Source organism: Poecilia reticulata, chromosome 13, assembly GCF_904066995.2.
Source record: "Poecilia reticulata chromosome 13, P_reticulata-male-v2, whole genome shotgun sequence".
Lineage (NCBI taxonomy): Eukaryota > Metazoa > Chordata > Actinopteri > Cyprinodontiformes > Poeciliidae > Poecilia > Poecilia reticulata.
This window is the reverse complement of record NC_088842.1, coordinates 31,224,481-31,243,841: the sequence shown is the minus strand read 5'-3', so window position 1 is coordinate 31,243,841 and position 19,361 is coordinate 31,224,481. Positions and strand designations below refer to the sequence as shown.

Sequence of the window (19,361 nt, the reverse complement as noted above, 5' to 3'; positions counted from 1 at the left end):
TTGATGTTATTCTGATGTAGCTTCATCAAAGTCCCATCCTTCACCAGATTCGTCAAGTTTAATATCAAGTCATAAGTTTACATTACTGTGTATCAGAATGAGTGAATGAATAGGGCAAAAACAAGCAAATAAATAAAAAATAATAAATAAGTGGATACATTTGATGGCAGATTGCATTAAAAAAATCGAGTAAATAAAAAAAAACTCAGAAATTTTGAGATTAAGCTCATAAAAAAAAAAAAACTTGGAAACTTTTTTGAAACTTTTGGCTGTTTCAAAAGTCAAAAAATGTTCAACTGACTGAAAATTTCCAAAAGCATAAAATGTTCGTCTTTAAAAAAAAATTCTAGAATTTTTTTAGCTTTAAAGTTTTGTCTAGCAAATTATTGCTAGATCAGCAAATGTTTTGAGAAATATTTTTTTTAGATTTTTGACAAATCAAAATTTCTCAGAATTTTTTTTTTTGACAATTTTGGGGAAAAAATTCTCAAAAAAATTTCCAAGTCTTTTTAAAATAAATTTCTGAGATTAATTTGACATTTCAGAGTTTTTTGGGGTTTTTTTGCACAAATTCAATAATTTTTTAAAATCTATCTGCAATGGCCCTTAATGGCCATTGCAGATAGATGTAATAAACATATTAAGAGAAAAAGAAATAAATTCTTATAAGCAAAAAAAGTATTCACTGATAAAAAGAAGAAAATAAATAGAAAATGTAGAATTAGAAAACATAAAAGAAACGCAAATTTCAGTAAATAAATCAGAAAAACAAAAATTAAGTAAAAAAAACCAAAACTTGAATCAATATTGATGCACCAAAAAAATTATGAAACAAACTGCATAAAATAAAGCTCATAAACTATAATAAATAAAAATAAAAGTATCACTGCAGAGTTTCATCTCCATAATTTATTTCTTACATAGACAAAGTTAAATAACTGTGACATCACAAAGGTCGTCACCTTCTGTTTTAATGGCACAAACAACTTTATGCAAAAATAAAACCTAACATTTCACACAACTCATGCCAAAAAGAAGCAACATTATTGTTGGGATCTGAGTTTTTGCTATTATTATTATCATTATTATTTATTTATTTATTGACAAATTGTAGATAAAGGTTAAACTTGGGAAACTTTCTGCTTCCATAAAACTGTTTGAAAACTATTTTATTTTTATTGGCAAAGCATTGAACAATGTAAACAAATGAATAATTGAAACATCAACATGAATCAAATGGAACAAAAAACCTCTGAGTAAAGAAAAACAACAAAAAATATTAAAATGTTTTAGGAAAAAACTGTTTTAATTTTTGTTTTCTTGCTAATTTATAATCTTTACCACTACTTCTGTGGTTTTTACCGCCATGATGTCTGTTGGTAAGTTAATTTATTTTATTATTTAAAAAATATATTTATATTATGCGGTGGGATTTACTGCATTAAAGTTAGAAATGACATCTTATGTTTGTTTGAAATGTGATGATCAAATATTGTCCCTTTCATCCCTCATTTTATTTTTGAAAAAAATCAGCCTTACACACTTTGATAAATGTGATTTCTATTTGTGATTATTTCTGAAAATAAAAACTTGTGAGGCACTGTCAAAGTAAAATAGATGGTCTAGTTTTTGTAAATTTTTTTGCTTTAGAAATAAAATTCTGCATTTTCAACCTTGAACTAAATCACTTTTTATTTTATCAGATAAAATTGTTATTTACTGCGACAGCAAGAAAATATGCATCAATAGCTGCGTTTCCATATGATTGCGCAAATTGGAACTTTGAAAATACATTTGCTTAACGGAAAAACATCAATTCATGTCTTTTGATTAAAAGTTGTCGCGTTAGGCTGAGTTGTTTTTTTTTGTTGTATTGAAATTAGTTTATATTGCAAAACTGCACTTTTTTGCATCATTTGATCAACAACAGGATGTTACTACTGGTGGAAACGACAAAGAACACGACGGCTGGAAGTGGTAGCATGATGTTTTTTTTTACTTTTTATTGTGTGAACAAACTTATGTGATTTTTAATAGAAATTTAAATTTAACGGAAACATGACAATTGTAAAATTGTTTTTCAATAACAGCATAAAAATTTTGTAACGCAGCTAGTGTTGTATTAGCATAAAAGTAATGCACTTTATGAAAAGCTGAGAGCCGATCAGATTATAGAAATTCACATTCACTTAGTTTTACGGCAAACTATTTTATAGCCAGTCAGTTGGCTGGTTTTTTAATTTATTTTATTTTAAAAGTTAGGTGTGTTTAGTTGGAAAACTACTAGAAATCCTGTTGCATGCAATCGATTGGATGCATTAACTAAAAGCAAAGAAACTCAGATTACAGACCCAAGAGAAGCACAATTTTATCACTTTGTGGTAAACATGCTGCTGCTGCGTTTGTGTGATTTAGGTCCCTGCACCCTCTCGCTTTAAAAATCAGTTAATGCAAATCAGGTTATTTAACTAAATTATGAGCCAGAAAAAAGTGCATCCTCTCTAAATCCTTTTTGAATCTGAGGTATTTTATCAGGATTTTTTTTTATTGTTTAAAAATAATGTAACAATGAGGATGATTTTAAAATTATTACAAATTAATCAGTTTGCAAAAGTTGTGCAGGAAAGTAATTCACAAAGGTGTATAAGATGATCTCTTTTGATATATTTTTTTTAATACTCACAAGCGTGTTGTAAGTATCATAATGATTTTTTGACCAAGTGAGAAAAATTTAAAAAATCAGTAAATGAATTAACGTTTTGGTCCACTGCTATAAAATCCACAGGATGAACTTATAATTTCCCTTCATGTTTCTAACTTTAACTTTGGTGCAGAGAGACCATGTTCTGGCCTCCCTGCACATTCAGACTAAAGATAAAATCATTAAAACAGGCTGCAATGTTAATGGCTGACATGTCAAAAATATTGATTTCAGCTTGAAAAACTAGCGGCATGAGCACCAAAATGTCACGCCGGATTAGAAAGTGATATCCCTAAAAGTCAGCTTGCAAACTGAATTTAAAAAATAAAAAAAATCAAAGTCAGTCTGGTTGAAGAAGTAAAAACCCACTTAATGTTTAACATGAGCAGTCGTCTGCTGCCGCTTCCAGGTCCAACACCAGCAACGCTTTATTGTGAAGGGTCCGCAAAAGACTGTCATAATGACTATAATAAACATAAAGGAGTTTTCATGATTGTGTAAGGCTGTTATGAAAATGAGGTCATTTTTAATGCAAAACATACATTAAAAGTCAATTAAAAGCGTAAACTTTGCATTATTTGGAAAGTAATGACAGCTTTAATGCAATCTTGCATTAAAACTTGCATTAAAAATGTTATCCTTGCATTATTCAGTAAATAATGACATTTTAAAGAAAGGTTTCACCAAAAGTTGAATTAAAGGTGCATTAAAAAGAGTTAACTTTGCATTATTTGAAAAATAATGACACTTTTATAGCAAATTTGCATTAAAACCTGCAGAAAAAGTCCCGTAAAAGTGTTAACTTTGCAATATGCAATATAAATAATTTCACTTTTAAGGTAAAAACTTGTATTAAAAGTTAGGGTTGGGGTTGTCAACTTGCATTAAAAGTCAATTAAAAGTGTGAACTTTTAATTCTTTGGGAAATAATGAAATTTTAAAGTAAAGTTGAATTAAAATTTGCATTAAAAGTGTCATATTTTGCATTATTCAGAAAACAACACTTTCAAAGCAAAGTTTTGCTAAAAGTTGAATTAAAAGTCAATTAAAAGTATGAACTTTGCATTATTTGGTAAATAAGAATACTTTTAAAGAAAAATTGCATTTAAAGTTGCATTTAAAGTGTCATTACTGCCTGACACTTCATGACAACAGTCATAAATATTTAGACTCCTTCATGTTCATGTCAGTCTTATGCACACTCTTTCAAATAAAGTGTTACCCAGATTTCCTGCTATGCTAGCTAGCAGGCTAGCAGCAGCCATTTCAGGTGTTGAACGCTGTTTCTTTAGTTCTCATGAATCTCATTTTGGCGTTTCAGTGGAATTTTGGTCGCCTCCTGTCAACCACCACCGAACATATCTGACTTCGCCCTGGTCGTCGTGAGAGAAATCGCGCCCTCGACTCGCGGCGATCCTCCGCTTCGCAGCGCCGGACGGTTTGAACCGGTTTGCCGTTTCCAACAATTCACTTTTTAACCGCAAGAATGGTCATCTGCAGACATTCCTCCTTCATGGCTAGCAGCTCCGTCTTGTAGCTGCTGGGCTTCCCGCCGTCGACGTACACGCACGACGGCTTCTTTGTCGAAAGAGGCGTCTCCATGGTGACCGAGCCAGCATTGAGTATGTCGGCATGCGACGGCGAGGACGAGGGGCGCCTCTGGCATGCCGAGGACAATATGGCGTAAAGGGCGCGGCTAACGTCGTTCCTGGCACCCTCGTTGACGAAACAATACAAAATGGGGTCAGCTACACAGTTCAGGCTAGTTAGCGCCAGCGCTACATGGTACGCAGCAAACAGCGTCTCCTCTGAGCTGCAGTCGCACGGCTTCTTCAGAAACATGACGCTGCGCACCAAGAGCAGCATGTGGTACGGTCCGAAGCACAGCAGGACGATGAGAATTAAACTCAAGGCCAGCCGCTGGATTTTGGCTTTCTCCTGGCGCTCCGTGGAGACGTTGCATCGCACCGCGGCTAGTATCCCTCTGTAGGCGACCAGCATGGCTGTCCATGGCGTCAGGAAACCAAGGAAAGTCCTGTAGAGGTTCATTCCTGCCACCCAGTCCTGCATCGGGTACTTCTCGAAGCAGAAGGTGTGGTTGAAGCGGTCCTGGAAGAGTTCGTCGTGGAAGAGAGGAGCGGAATTGGCGATAATCTCAATGATCCAGACGATGGCACTGACGCAAACGGCTGCAGGAAGACAAGAAGGGGAATTAGACTTCCAGCTCTCCGCCATGATTTACCCAGTTTACCATCTTTATTCAATGCATCATTTCAAAAACACTGTAAATCTTGTTTCATGTCCATTATGAAAATGATGAAGGTGTATGAAAGCATTACAAATTCATAGTTCTAGATGCTAAAGTTTTTTGTTGAAACTTAAGAATCAGTTTATTTTACAGGATTATGCACCGCAACACATTTGACTTCCACATTTCACTTTTCTCAATGTACATTTTAAATATCAAAAAAATAAAGTAGTAAAAAAACGTTTCTCTCTTACATGGATATTTTTTAAACTAGAAGTCAAGGTTGAATTTGTGTAACTATCTGTGTGTCATGTGGTTTTTGCAAATGGTACCATTGCAAATATGTTTATCTTTCTATTATCTATCTTTGTCAAGATGTGCGCAAGAATATTAGCAAAGTTCTGCTAATGTCGAAAAAAAAACAACACAATTTTGCCAATTATGGTGTTTCAATTAAATTAGAAATAACATTAAGATCACATGTGAGTAATCTTGTTCACATGATAAGTCATTAAAAATCATGCCACTGACAGATGTAAACAGTTAAATGGCTATCAGCCAATCAGAGGAGACGTCAGCGTCTTTTTCAGGCTTTGGAGCCTCAAGCCCAAAAGCGGCTACTTTTGCTTTGTTTTGGGGACACTTTAGTCAGCCACTTTACTTTTAAAGTTATGGATTCGACATGTTAGAGTGACACACAACTATTTATGAAGTGTGAAGCAGTGAGAGCTCTAGTGGAGCCAGAAAAAAATTTAATCGTCCTGCTACCACTTCCCGTCTGTCGTCTTCTTTGGTGTTTCCACCAGTAGTAACATCCGGCTGTTGATCATGTCACTCATGAATTAAAGTGTTTCCATTGCAGTTTTGTGAAATACATCTATAGCTAAAAACCGCAAATCATACTGCAAAAACATTTTAATCGAAAATCTGGAGTTTTTTCAAAATTGGCATTTTTTTCCCGATTAAACTAATTAATTTTGTCATTTTAATTTGTACAGTTATATGGTTAAGAGAAACAAAGTATTATTTGAGGAGTTTTGTGGTTTATTTAGATGCAGCTTCGCCAATTAGGTGATGCTCCCAACTTTAACATTTTACTTGTTAACTGACGTCTTTTGAGTCTGAGATTGAGCTCTTGTTGTTTTCTCTGTGCGTTGCATGACCTGGGGGTCAGTTTACTCGTCCTAGGACTGAAAATTGTTGTATGCTGCTGTATTTTCTTATTTCCTTTGTGTTAATACACACCACTAAGATCCAATAAAAATTTTCTACACTGTAAATCTTTTTTCTTAAACCTTAGGAAAGCAAGCGTGTGCTTTTCTTTTCAAGCAAGGTTTCTATTTTGGTTTCATCTTTGTTTGGTATATACGGACAGAGTGGAATCTCTTGTTTGCCTTGTACACAGAACAGAAATATTGGCAACGTTCCGACTTTAAGAGCGGGAACAGGTATTTATTTTTCTGGAAATATTGTTTAAACAAGTTTTTTTGTTTTTTTTCCACTGTGTGTTTCAGCTGCACAAATAAAAAAAGAGGTGTGTTGTTATCAGAAGTGACGCTGTAACTCCTCCCACTGAAGAAGAGTCAACCAACACTGTAAAAACACTAAATCTTACCAAGTATTTCTGGTCTAGTTTGTAGTGCAAATATCGTCGTATTCTTGAAATCAGACAAAACCAACTTACAAGTAACTTCTCAGCAGGAAATGTGAGCTTATTTTAAGTCAATAATTCCTTAATATTAATGAAAAAGTTCAAGTTCCACTGCTAGAATATTCCACTTGGCTGGGGTTACCTAGCAACCCCAGCCAAGCCCAGCCCGTTACCTAGCAACCCAGTTCTAGTTCCACTGGCAGATTATTTCACTAATAACATGGGGAAAACTGAAATAAACTTAAATAATTCCTTCATTAACATGCTAGGTGACTTAAAATCAGCTCCTATATGTTATATCAACTAAGTGCTGCTTTCCCTGGTTTAGTTCTGGTCCACTGAACAATAACTAAGCAGAACTCCGATAACCTCAGTGGTTTACATGGTTCATGTCTGACCAGCAACTCAGAAATCATCATTCTGTGCTTTATAGAGCATCTATAAAGCACAGAATGCTTTATAGATGCTTAACCCATCCTGTTAATTGAGGATGGGTATTTTGCGATCACTTTTTCTGTTGTTGATTGGTTTCCCTGCCAGCAGCATTTTGAGCTAACTTAATAAAATAAAAGTATGGGCTTGTTTTTTTGTTCTGTTCTGCATTGACAAGAAGCCATTTAGTCTGGCAGTGTTTCATGCTTCTACTAATGTGCTAGTAGCAGAGATAATTTTCTGATTTAGCACTTTTGCTGACCCTGTATACCAGTGGTCCCCAAACTACGGCCCGCGGGCCGAATCCGGCCCGCCTCCACATTTGTCCCGGCCCCCTGAACAATACCAGAGAGCATTCAAATTTGTTTTCATATATTGTATTTTATTGTATTTTTAACCACCAGGGGGCTCTTTAGCAGGAAGTGTGTCCTGTAAACTGTGGGTGTTTTGTTTTGCATGGCGCATTGCTGCCATCTGTTGGACTTTTAGGGAACTGCTTGACTTTTATGTTATTTAATCAGTACGGTTGTTTGCTAGCGGTAGAGCAGATGAACACACGTGTTTGTTATGAACGCCGCATCCCAGGTTTCCCTCAATGAAATATATACTAGTCAGTCCCAGTGACCGTTTCACTAACGGTTTTTGCCCATGTGCTTTCTGGGTAAAAATCGGCAGCGCAGGTGAGAAACGTGTAACACTTTTTCTGTTACAAACTGACGCCGGCCCCCCACCAGAGAAGGGAAAAGTTATGTGGCCCTCACAGGAAAAAGTTTGGGGACCCCTGCTGTATACTGTAGACATAGTAGGAGATCCTGTAAAAGTTGAAAAAAGTAGCACAAAATGGCGCATTGAGGAACCCCACTTGTGATCTGTGTTTACTCATATTTACAATTTCGAAATCACAGGAAGCTGTCATTTCTTGTCTTAAAAGTAAATTCTTCTATCCACAATGTAACAGCCTAATTTTCCCTCAGTTGTCTTATGAAAATCCTACCTGTCTTGATTCGCCGGACCTTAACGAAGCGCAGCGGATACGCCACAGCCAGGTACCGGTCCAGTGATATGCAGCACAGGAAGGCAATGCTGACGTAGATGTTTGTGTAGAAGATGAAGCCGAACAGTTTGCAGCTCTCCTGCCCATGGATCCAGTCGTCGTGCTGCAGGAAGTAGTCGATCCACAGAGGAAGAGTGATAATGTAAAGGAGGTCAGCCACCGACAGGTTGATCAGGTAAATGCCGAGTTCGTTACGCTGACGTACCTGAAGGAACGGGAGGGAAGAGTACCAGAAACTGAGCGCAGGTAAGATTAGCACTACTTCAACATGTTTACTCAAGTAAAAGTAAAAAGTAGCAAGAAATTACTGGAGTAAAAAGTATTTGGTAAAATGTCGACTCAAGAACTGAGTAACTGATCAAATTATCAGTCATTTAATATTTAAAAATTACATCATCAGATGGACCAAAATATAAAGTTAAGTGGAAATTTTGTTATTTTAAGGATGAAAGTTACAATAATTCATATAAGTAACAAAAAAAATAACAAATGAAATGTTTCCAAATCAGTTTTTTTTTTAAATAAAAAAACTTTAGAAACGTTAATAGAAACTGCAGGTGTGCGTCTGGTGAATTTTTGGTTAAAACATGTTTGTTTTTCATTCAGTGGGTAGAAATGTTCCTTAAGAGTAGAGATATTTCATAATAAAATTACTCAAAGGTCAGTGTAGTAAAAGTACTCCTAAACGTACATTTACTTGGGTAACTTTTTTTATGTACTTTTAGTATGTTTGCTATGTTGTACTTTTTACTTTTACTTGAGTAATTTTATTATAACTCACAAGTAACTTTTCATCAAGATATAAAAGCTTGTTTAAAGTCAATAAATCCTTCATAGTGATGAAAAGCTGCGCCGTTACCTAGCAACCCAAGCCAAGCCCGACCCGTTACCTAGCAACCCAGTTCTAATTCCACTGGCTGATTATTTCACTTATAACAAGACATTTTCCCCAAGAAATTATTTTACTTAATCAGTTTATTTTAATAAATAACTTTAGAAACTTTAACAGAAACTGCAGGTGTGTGTCTGTGTCGGGTGAATATTTGATGAAAGAATGTTTGTTTTTCATTCAGTGGGTAGAAAATCCAGAAATTTTACTCAAGTGAGAGTAAAAATACTTCATAATAAAATTACTCAAAGTACAGCGTAGTAAAAATACTCCTAAATGTAATAAAAAAAATGTTACTCAACTAAATGAAATGAGTAAATGTAACTAGTTACTACCCGACTCTGAATGCACAAAAATGTCAGCATTAGTGGTGCAAATGACGATATGATTTATGATGGTTTTATTCTTTAAAGCAGTTTGAACTGCCTTGTTACTGAAATGAGCTACACAAATAAGATTGATTGAACGAAATATCCAAACCTAATCAGTCTTTTTCTTATGTAGAAGAGTCTGAGTCTTTTTTCTGAGCGTTGCATTGTTCGACCTCAGGCTGAATTTGTTGGGATTCTCTCTCCTGTGAAAACAGGCAGCCGTCTTAAATGTTTTCCTCTTGTCTTTTCTCTGCAGACTGATGGACGTTAAATTGTTTTGAAAAGTCTTGACAGAGTTTGACCAGATTGATTGGCAGCAACAGTTCCTTTTCCAAAGCCATCGCCGATGTCCGTCATCATTAAATCACTGCTGTTGCAGTTCGTATGAAGTGTTTTCTCCAGGCACTGAGAGTTTCTGCTTTCACTTCAATCTGTGGGAGATTAATTCAGTTATCTAGAGATAAAGGCTGCATGTTTCTAAGCGTGTTTGTGCCGTCAACAATCAGCTTCAAATTTATCCCAGATGTTGAAATTGAAGACAAACAACAATTTGAATGAATGAAAAGTCAATAAGAGTCGTTCCAGCTGCTGCCAAAGCAAACGGACAGTCTGTGGGAAATAAGGCTCTGGATATGTTTGATGCCGTATGGGAAAATATCCCGGGGCCGCTGATCGGATCCAGCAGACGGTGTCAGACGTGTGAGTCTGAGGTTCAGTGTAGCTGAACGGCAGCGATGCGGTTAGCTGGTCTATTTCTGAACTGCTTACTGTTTTCACTGCTAACTTCCTGCTGGGCTGCTGATACCCGAACAGACGGGTATCAGACGGGAAGACTAACCAAAAACCAAACTCAAGTAAGAGTAGCACTACTCCAACATATTTTTATTCAAATAAAAGGAAAAAGGTATTTGGTAAAAAGTCTACTCAAGTACTGAGTAACTGGTCGAATTGTCAATCATTTTCTATTTAAAAATTGCATCTTCAGACGGGTAGGGTTTCGTGAAATGACAATGACAATGGACAATATAAGGAACAAAAAATAAATAAAGAAAATTGTTCACTTATGAAACTTTAACAAACTGCAGGTGTCTGGTGAATTTTTGGTTTTCATTCAGTGGGTAGAAAATCAAGAAATTTTACTGAAGTAAGAGTCGAGATACTTCAAAATAAAATTACTCAGTGCAGTGTAGCAAAAGTACTCCTAAAAAGTACATTAACTTGAGTAACGTTTTTGAAAACATGTACTTTTAGGAGTATTTTTACTACTCTGTACTTTGAGTAATTTTATTATTCCTCACAAGTAACTTCTCAGCAGGATGTTGGAGTTTGTTTTACGACAATAATTCCCTCATATTGATGAAACAGTAGAAATTCCGCTGGCGCCGTTACCTAGCAACGCCAGCCAAGGCCAACCCGTAACCTAGCAACCGAGTTCCAGTTCCAGAGGAACTCGCCTTTCACTTCTAACAGGAAATGCTTCCCAAGGAATTATGCTGCTCAAAAAAATAAAGGGAACACTTAAACAACACAATATAACTCCAAGTAAATCAAACTTCTGTGAAATAAAACTGTCCACTTAGGAAGCAACACTGATTGACCCGACGAGGGTCCCCGTTGTCAATCAGCGTTGCTTCCTAAGTGGACAGTTTGATTTCACAGAAGTTTGATTTACTTGGAGTTATATTGTGTTGTTTAAGTGTTCCCTTTATTTTTTTTGAGCAGTGTATTTACCTAAAACAAGCTCCTATGTCTTTCCGGAAAATTACTTGAGTTAATTTTCACTTATTTCAAGTGAACTGAGGAGAAACTAGACCAGAATTACTGGGTAATATTTTGTGTTTTTGCAGTGTTTTGTCCTCACCTGCATGTACGCGGCCCACAGAGCCATGCAGTTGGTCGGCAGCCCCAGAACGATGACTATGATGTAGAGAGTGGGCTGGAAGAACTGGTCCACCTTACTGTCCACATTACAGAAGGTGATGTTGCACATTGTCCTGTGTGGAGCTCTGCTTGCTGAGCTCATTTGGGTTCAGCTCTGTTCCCTCTGTGTTTCCAGCTCCGGCGGCCCCACAGCGGCATGCCGACTCCGATTTCCTGCCCGGCTCCCAAACTGCAGCTAAACCAGGAGAAGCGGAAGTAAGCGGAGGCAGAACATCCGAGGAAAATCATGACTCCTCTGGTGTGAAAGGCCTCCGCCTGTCATGATCCTCCCACAGGACTCGGAAGTAAGAGCAGAGAAGAAGAAAGATGAAAGCTGCCTCATCGACACGGAGCCAGGCGTCCTTTGCAGGGACCAGACCTCATCAATCTTTTAGATACGAGAGGTTTGCCAGGTTCTGCTGTAGCGTCGGTGTGTGTTTGGTCCCGATGACACATGAAACTCCAGAGGGAGGGTCGTTATCAAAAGACGGGGATGGTTTTACAGACCATCAGCATTCTGACCCCGACACGCCATCCGCTCACCCAGGAACAAACCTGCAACAGAGACGAGGGAGAGTTACTCCACACACCAAACCTCTGCCTTAAAGAGACAGAAACACGACACGAAATGATAGACGAGGAGTTTAATATCTTGAATTTCTGCATGAAAAAGTTTAGTTTCATTATTTGTAAAAACTTTTCCAACAAATAAAAAATCAATAATTTGATCTACAGCCAACAAGATATTACAGATGAACCGATGTACAATATATATCGTATATCGATATACGATATTAATATCTCTGTTATGGTTGATAACTAATTTCACTTAGTTACCTTTGGAAAAAACCAGAACCAGATAAAAATAAATATTGGTTATTCATAAATTATCGGACCGATACCAATATGTTAAAAAAATAACAAATTTCAGCCGATATATTGTGGATTTCTATAATTAATTAAAGACAATTTTTAGGCCTTGCGAAATAAGCATTATATCAATCAATCACAAAGTCAATGATTTCCATTTTCATGATTTATTATTTCTCTCTTTTCAACCAACAACCAGATTATAAACGTCTTCAGTTTGTCGCTTTGGTCTCAACCAGCATTTTGCTTACGGTGACTCCATAATTCATTTTATTTGGTGTTTTGTTTATTTATCATGGATATTTAAAATGTCTTCCAGTGTTAAATGTTCATTAATCACATCTTTCAGAATGTGTTCATGCATTATTATGCCTTTATTACTATTATATTACTTGGAAATAGTTTTAAAACAACAATATTATCATTTATCACAATAACTTCTGGAACAATTTATCATCTAGCAAAATGTATTATTGTGACAGGCCTACACTGTAAATATGTTGATTTTTTTGTCTAGTTTCTTGTATAAATGTCTTCGTACATTTGAAATAAGACACATTTATTTTGTTTTAAGTCTGTAATTTCTTAATATTGATTAAAAAAAACACTTTCACCCCATGATATAAGTGAAAAATAATCAATATTAACAAATTACTGACTTAAAACAAGCGCTTATATTTAGCTGAAAAGTTACTTCTATAGTTTGTCTTATTTACTACGATATTTGCACCGGAAACTAGAGAAAGAATACAGGAATATTTTGTGTTTTTTCAGTGTAAAAAGACCTTTTTCTCAGTTTTGGGCTCATTTCTTGTTGCATGAGCTTGAATAGCTGCAAACCTTGAGGATTGGGCCGTTATGTAACTGAATGTATGGAGGGAAGAGGAGAGAGAGGAAGAGCGAGTAAAGATCGGTTCTGTTTCTCCTCTGAGTCTCCCATCATTCACCTTGAGCCCAGCAGCTGTTCGTACTGAGTTACTCCCATGGCTCCGCGCTCTCTGGGATGTTCGGTGATGAAGGATAAGCTATGCAGGTGGACAAACGGAGGAAAAGGTGAAATTTGTCTCTGCAGCTTCTGGATCTGCAGGACGGATTCACCAATCAGAGCCAAGATGGATAATCTGGACATAAAAGAGTCGTTTACACGTCCAGATTTACTGTTTTCATTAAACAAATGACCAAGAACACGTCGATTCCATTTAGTCTGTTTAACATTTATCACAGGTGAGTAGAGCGTCCAAAAAATTTACTCAACTAAGAGTAGAACTATATTTTTACTCAAGTACCGATTAAACTATCAATCATTAACATTTAAAAATTACATCATCAGACGGAGCAAAATATAAAGTTATGTGGAAATTTTGGCATTTTAAGGACCAAAATGACAATAAGAAAAAAAAAGAAAAGAAAATTGTTTTCAAATCAGTTTCTATCAACTTTAATAGAAACTGCAGGTGTTTTTCTGTGTCTGGTGAATTTTTGATTTTCATTCAGTGGGAAGAAAATCCAGAAATTTTACTCAAGTAAGAGAAGAAATACTTCATAGTAAAATTACTCAAAGTGCATCCATCCATCCATCCATCCATCCAAACACCCTTGTCCCACAGTGGGGTTGGGAGGTGCTGGTTCCTCTCCAGCTAACTTTCCAGGCAAGAGGTGGGGTCACCCTGGACAGGTCGCCAGTCTGTCGCAGGGCAACACAGAGACACACAACCATGCACACACACACTCACACCTAGGGGCAATTTAGAGAGACCAATTAACCTGACAGTCATGTTTTTGGACTGTGGGAGGAAACCGGAGAACCCGGAGAAAACCCACCATGCACAGGGAGAACATGGAGACTCCATGCAGAAAGACCGGGGCCGGGAATCAAACCCAGAACCTTCTTGCTGCAAGGCAACAGCTCTTCCAACTGCGCCACTGTGCAGCCCTACTCAAAGTGCAGTGTAGTAAAAATACTCCTAAAAGTAAATTTTTACCTAAATAAAATACTCAAGTGAGTAAATGTCACTATCTTCAATCTGCCACCTGAACTGGAACTTCATTTTCAATTTTAAGGATTTATTTCCTTAAAACAAGCTCTGTATCCTGCTGAACAATTTATTGAAAGTTAATTTTGTCTTATTTCAAGTGTACAAAGAAATTGGAAGTAGAATCTAAACCAGAGATACTTGGTAATATTTAGTATTTTTGTCCTGTTCTCTTCAATCTGCAGCGTTTTTAGAGTTGTTGGTCAACAGTTTTCTATTTTCGGTAACACTTTATTTGAAGGGGTGTTTAATAAGCATGTCATGAACATGAAGGAGTCTTTATGAATGTTTATGACAGTTGTCATAAAGTGTCATTCGTAAATTATGACATTTTTAATGCGAAGTTGCTCTAAAAGTTGCACTGAAAGTCCATTAAAAACGCCAACTTCACATTAAATTATCATAATTTACAAAATCATGCAAAGTTGGCACTTTTAATGCAACTTTTAATGCAACTTTGCATTAAAAGTGTCATAATTTACCGAATGACGCTTTATGACAACAGTCAAACATTCATAAAGACTCCTTCATGTTCATGACAGTGTCATGTCAGTCTTATGCATTTATGTTTTGTATTATTTTTAGCCATTTGTATTTTGGGTTCAGCCTGGACCAGAGTGTTTCTTGCTAAATGGACTGGGCGACGCTGCGGTGTTGGGTAAACAGCCATGCAGCAGCAGTTTCCAACGAAGCGCCCCGACTCGCTGAGTCAGCGTTTATTTCCTGGGTGTAAGTCCAGGCTGAGCCCTCCGAGACGTCTGAGAGGAAAACAGCTTGAGAGGCTGATGTGAAAGGCAGAGACACCAAAACAGATCGGCTTTGTTGAGGAAACAACCAGTTTGATAAGAGGAATGTTTTAGTAAGCAAGGAAAAACATCTGTGTGTGTTTTAAAAGTTTATAATGAAGCCAGATTAATTTTATTGTTTTTTGATGCTTTGGAAACCAAAAATAATATTTGTAGCTCATGATTTTCTTTCAGTCAACCCTAAAGATCAACAGCTGTGTGAAAAAACAAGATACTTGTCAGACATTTGATTAATAAAGTATTAAATCCTCATCAACTTTTTGTTTATTCTCATCTTAAAGACGTGGCGTAAACTTTTGAATAAAAAACGCTTGATTAGCGAATCTATTTAAGTTGAGCATAAAGTGAACCATTTAAAAGTTCTGGATGATTTTGGACATTCAGAACATAAATAAATTCGGCTCTCATGACTCCATGTTGTTTAATATTGTTTTGTCTTGACCAAATATTCACATATAGCTTATAATGTCAAGATGTTATGTACAACTAGGTTTGCAACACTTAAATGTCACAAAGTTACTTCATTTGTTTTTATGTTTTGGAGTAATTGGTTCTTTTGAGGCAACCGGTTTGCTTAGATTTAACTAAATACAACATGTTTTCCTAGTAGTAAGCAAATAAAATGTGGATTTTGAAGTGCAGAGTGGTATTTAAGTGCCAAATTATTTTGAGTATTTGAAAGAAACACCAGCTGATAAGCAATTAATCTACAGAAAACATGTTTTTTTTAATCTTATATTTCCCCAAGAATGGAGAGAAATACAAAATATTTATTATAGTTATTTGTGTAACTATAAAAATCATATACATTGTTTTTCAACATGCCTTTTATCTTGTATTACTCATTGTTATTCTACTTATATTTTTAAAATGCTAACTTGGTGCTTCTTGTGGTGTAGCAGCAACTTAACTTGCATATACCTTGGACCGGCTCTGCGTCTGATAAAATGTTCCATACACGGTTCTCATGTGACGTCACAGTTCCACGAACCTTTGTAACTGACGGCCATCTTGGTATGCAGTTGCTATGACAACAACAAACAAGCTCGCTTAGAAGCCAGCTCTCACCTCGTTCCTAACTTATGAGCAGTTCAAAGACATTACAGCTATTACTCAATTACAGTTTTTGCATCTTTAGCCGCTCACAAGCAGCTAAGCTAGCTTCCTCCTGGGTTACCTAGCAACAACCTGTTGAGTTTCATGTCTTACCAAAGGGCCTCAGAGCTGCATAAAGTGGCACAAGGAGTGATGAAGAGCAGCTGAGGTGAGAGCAGATGAAGTGACCCTGAGGTGTTTTCTGTTTGGAGCGGCTGGTTGTGGTTGTGTGTAAATGACCTGATCAGGAACAGAGGCGACCCGCCGATTAGCCACAGCTCGGCTGTTTTCCTTTTTCACATGTTTATGACTTTCTGTTGTTTTCGGGCTTCTCTTTAATCTGCCAGGTCAGATCACAAGTCAAAACAAGATAATAATAGACCTGCTGGAGCTCTGCTGATTGCAGTAATCACTGCCTGCCGCTTTTGGAAACAACCGATACATGTAACCTTTTACTGTAATGAGACAGACGGCCAACATGGGCAAATATACCATATAATAACCGTGATGACGCTCGGCCTTAATATCCAGCAAACAAGTCTGTTTTTACAGCGCCTGGTGGGGGAACATGCTGCACCTGTTGTTAGCAAATTTATATGTGACTTAAAACAGCTGGATTACTGTAGCTAGTAACGTTGATGTCATAAGGTCAAAGGTGAAAATGAAACGGGAAGAAGTGGAGGGAACGTAAAACCACCGCAGATGTTAGAAAACAATGAAAGAAAATGTTTTGCTATGATCCTCCACTTGATATAGACATATATAAAAGTTTATTAGAAGTTACTTTGGGATCAATTTGAAGTTTCATTTGAAAATAGAAGACAAAATAAAAGGAGAAAAGAGAAAAAACCTTTAGTGTTATTGTTGCTGCTGCTCTTTGACTATATAATTAATATGACACAATAACTAGAATGAGTTATCTTCCATGTCAACAAACCCATAATTGTTGATTTTTCCCTGTAAACTAACACACAGTCTGTTTCTGTTGGGTTTTGTCTGCTTGGTTCTGACATGTGGACATCAGGATTTTTACCAAACTTCACCAAACACGACTGAAAAAAGATGTTGGCTTTAAAGTAAAAATCTAAAAACTTTTTCACATTTCACTAGATTTAACAGACAAACTCTAAGGAAACTCTTTAAAATGTTTCCTGGCCCAGAATATGAAACAGTTTAACAATCAAACAGGAACAGCTCTGGCTTTTGAAACAACAGAAAAAATGCAGCATTAAAATAAGTACATTAATTATTCCCAGCATTTATTCTTCATATGAAAATGGAGCCGATGGAGGACAGAAACACCTGAGGTTGCGAAGGGAGACGACAAACACAAGAGGAGAACAATATGGAAACCTGAGGGTCAGCTAATAGGTTGGGGGAAAGCAGCGGACGTTTCGGTTCCTCTGTGCCGCGTTGATCAGTAAACACTCCCAAAGCTTTTAGATGACAGAAAAAAAGATCTTTTTTAAAGATCAAGATCATTTCTGAAGGTTACGTTTTCAAGAAACAAGAAGACAAACCCAGCAAAAACCAGAGAGATGAATTACTGAAAGAAACATGTTTGAAACGATGTGCCATCATAGTGAATGGTGACCTTAATGCCATGGCGCATGAGGGTCAAAAAAGAGAAAATTTCCACCCCAAAAATTAAGAATTAATCTGAGAAATTATCTAGAAAAACCCAGAAATTTCTGAGTTTGAAAAGTTGAAATTTTCCCAGAAAAGACTAAAAAATATATAGATTAATCTCAGAAGTTTTCTAGAAAAAACCCCTGAAATTTTCAGCGTTAAAAAAGTTTCAAATTTTCAAATTCAGAAATTTCCAAGTTTCTGACATTAACTTCAACACTTCTGCATTCTTTGGCAGAAAAATACTCCTCTATTTTTCTGCCAAAAAAAATCAGCAATAACTCTAACATGTTGCACATAGCTCTTTTGTAAAAATGCTGAAACATTTTAGCTTAATCTCAGAAATTTTATAGAAAATACTTGGAATTTCTGAGTTTTAAAAGTAAAAAAAATTTTCAACTTTTTTAATTCAAAAAATTTGCTTGTTTCATCAAGACAATTTCTTAGATTGAGCTCAAAATTCCTTGCAAATCTTCGACTTGAGGAGCTAAGAAACGTTCTTAGTTTTCTAGAAAATTTCTTAGATTAGCCTCTAAATTTCTGTGTTTTTCTGTTGGAAATTTTCTCCTTCTTTCCATCTATAACGGCTCCACTGCGCCGTCGTTCTCAGCTCTTCTGCAAAATGTCAAATTCAATTCCCCAAAAGCGCTGCATACATAAACGTTCCCAAACATAAAGGACTTTGTTGTAACATAGTCCTGTTTGCTAATGCTGAGATAGTGACCTAAACTCTGACACTTTGTGTGAGCACACACACACACACACACACACACACACACACACACACACACACACACACACACACACACACACACACACACACACCTACACACACACACACACACACACACACACACACACACACACACGTTTGCGTGGCTATCTTTGTGGGGACTTTCCATTGACTTCCATTCATTTCTACAGCCTAAACCTTTCCTTTACCCTTTTCCTAACCCTAACCATCACATACCTAACCCTAACCAAAACTTAATTCACACCTTAGTCCTAACTCTGACCTCTTACCCAAAAACAGGGTTTCCCCTTGTGGGGTCCAGGCTTCGGTCCCCACAAGGAGCAATTGGTCCCCACAACGTAGTGTCAGGAAGATCGTCCCCACAAGTTAATACAAACGCGCGCGCACACACACACACACACACACACACACACACACACACACACACACACACACACACACACACACACACACACACGCACACAGTCTGGGGTCATTTCCCTGCTCTTAATTGGCTAAAGACATAAAACCAACAAAGCCAAGCAATCTGGCACAGAGCGCACGCTGGTGGAAGACATTATTTACATCTTTGGACAATTACAGTTGAGTGGGCGCTGCCGTCTCCAGGGACTTTAGATGAATGTAACACTTACTAAACATCAGCACAGCTGTTTTCCCAATCAAAAACACTTCATCTGAGATGCAGAACGGTTTGGATTATTCAGCTTTTTCTTCGCACTTTGAATCCTCTGAAAAATGACCACGGCGATTTCAGGGCGATTATTTTGGCACGTCTCGTCAAACGTCTGCGATTCGTTTCTGATTCCCATGTCCAACACCTCACCCGCTGAACTTTCATGAGGCTGTTTTCATATTTTTAATATTTTAATCTGATGAGATCTGGAGGAAACCACTTCCTGAAACGAATG

At 36.8% G+C, this 19,361-nt stretch overlaps 1 protein-coding gene and 1 long non-coding RNA gene across 8 annotated transcripts in view; one reads left to right on the top strand and one right to left on the bottom strand.

Annotated features, from left to right (window-relative positions):
• The window catches only part of LOC145554570 (uncharacterized), a 28,555-nt gene extending 20,460 nt beyond the window's left edge, over positions 1 to 8,095 (top strand). For both annotated transcript variants that reach the window (XR_014090557.1, XR_014090558.1), the window contains exon 3: positions 8,007 to 8,095. This is a non-coding gene — a long non-coding RNA (uncharacterized LOC145554570). The remainder of the gene's footprint in view (positions 1 to 8,006) is intronic.
• Positions 895 to 19,361, bottom strand: part of gpr4 (G protein-coupled receptor 4) — a 45,549-nt gene continuing 27,082 nt past the window's right edge. Inside the window, exons 1-4 of one of the 6 annotated variants that reach the window (XM_008426570.3) lie at positions 13,084 to 17,949; positions 11,208 to 11,821; positions 8,027 to 8,291; positions 895 to 4,890 (exon numbers count right to left, since the gene is read on the bottom strand). In XM_008426570.3, the coding sequence (XP_008424792.1) occupies positions 4,169 to 4,890; positions 8,027 to 8,291; positions 11,208 to 11,369 (1,149 nt within the window). In that variant the 5' untranslated portion in view covers positions 11,370 to 11,821; positions 13,084 to 17,949 and the 3' untranslated portion in view covers positions 895 to 4,168. Of the gene's footprint in view, positions 4,891 to 8,026; positions 8,292 to 11,207; positions 17,951 to 19,361 lie in introns of those variants that run through there. The other 5 variants (XM_008426568.3, XM_081614694.1, XM_008426569.3 and 2 more) reach the window with 5 other exon arrangements.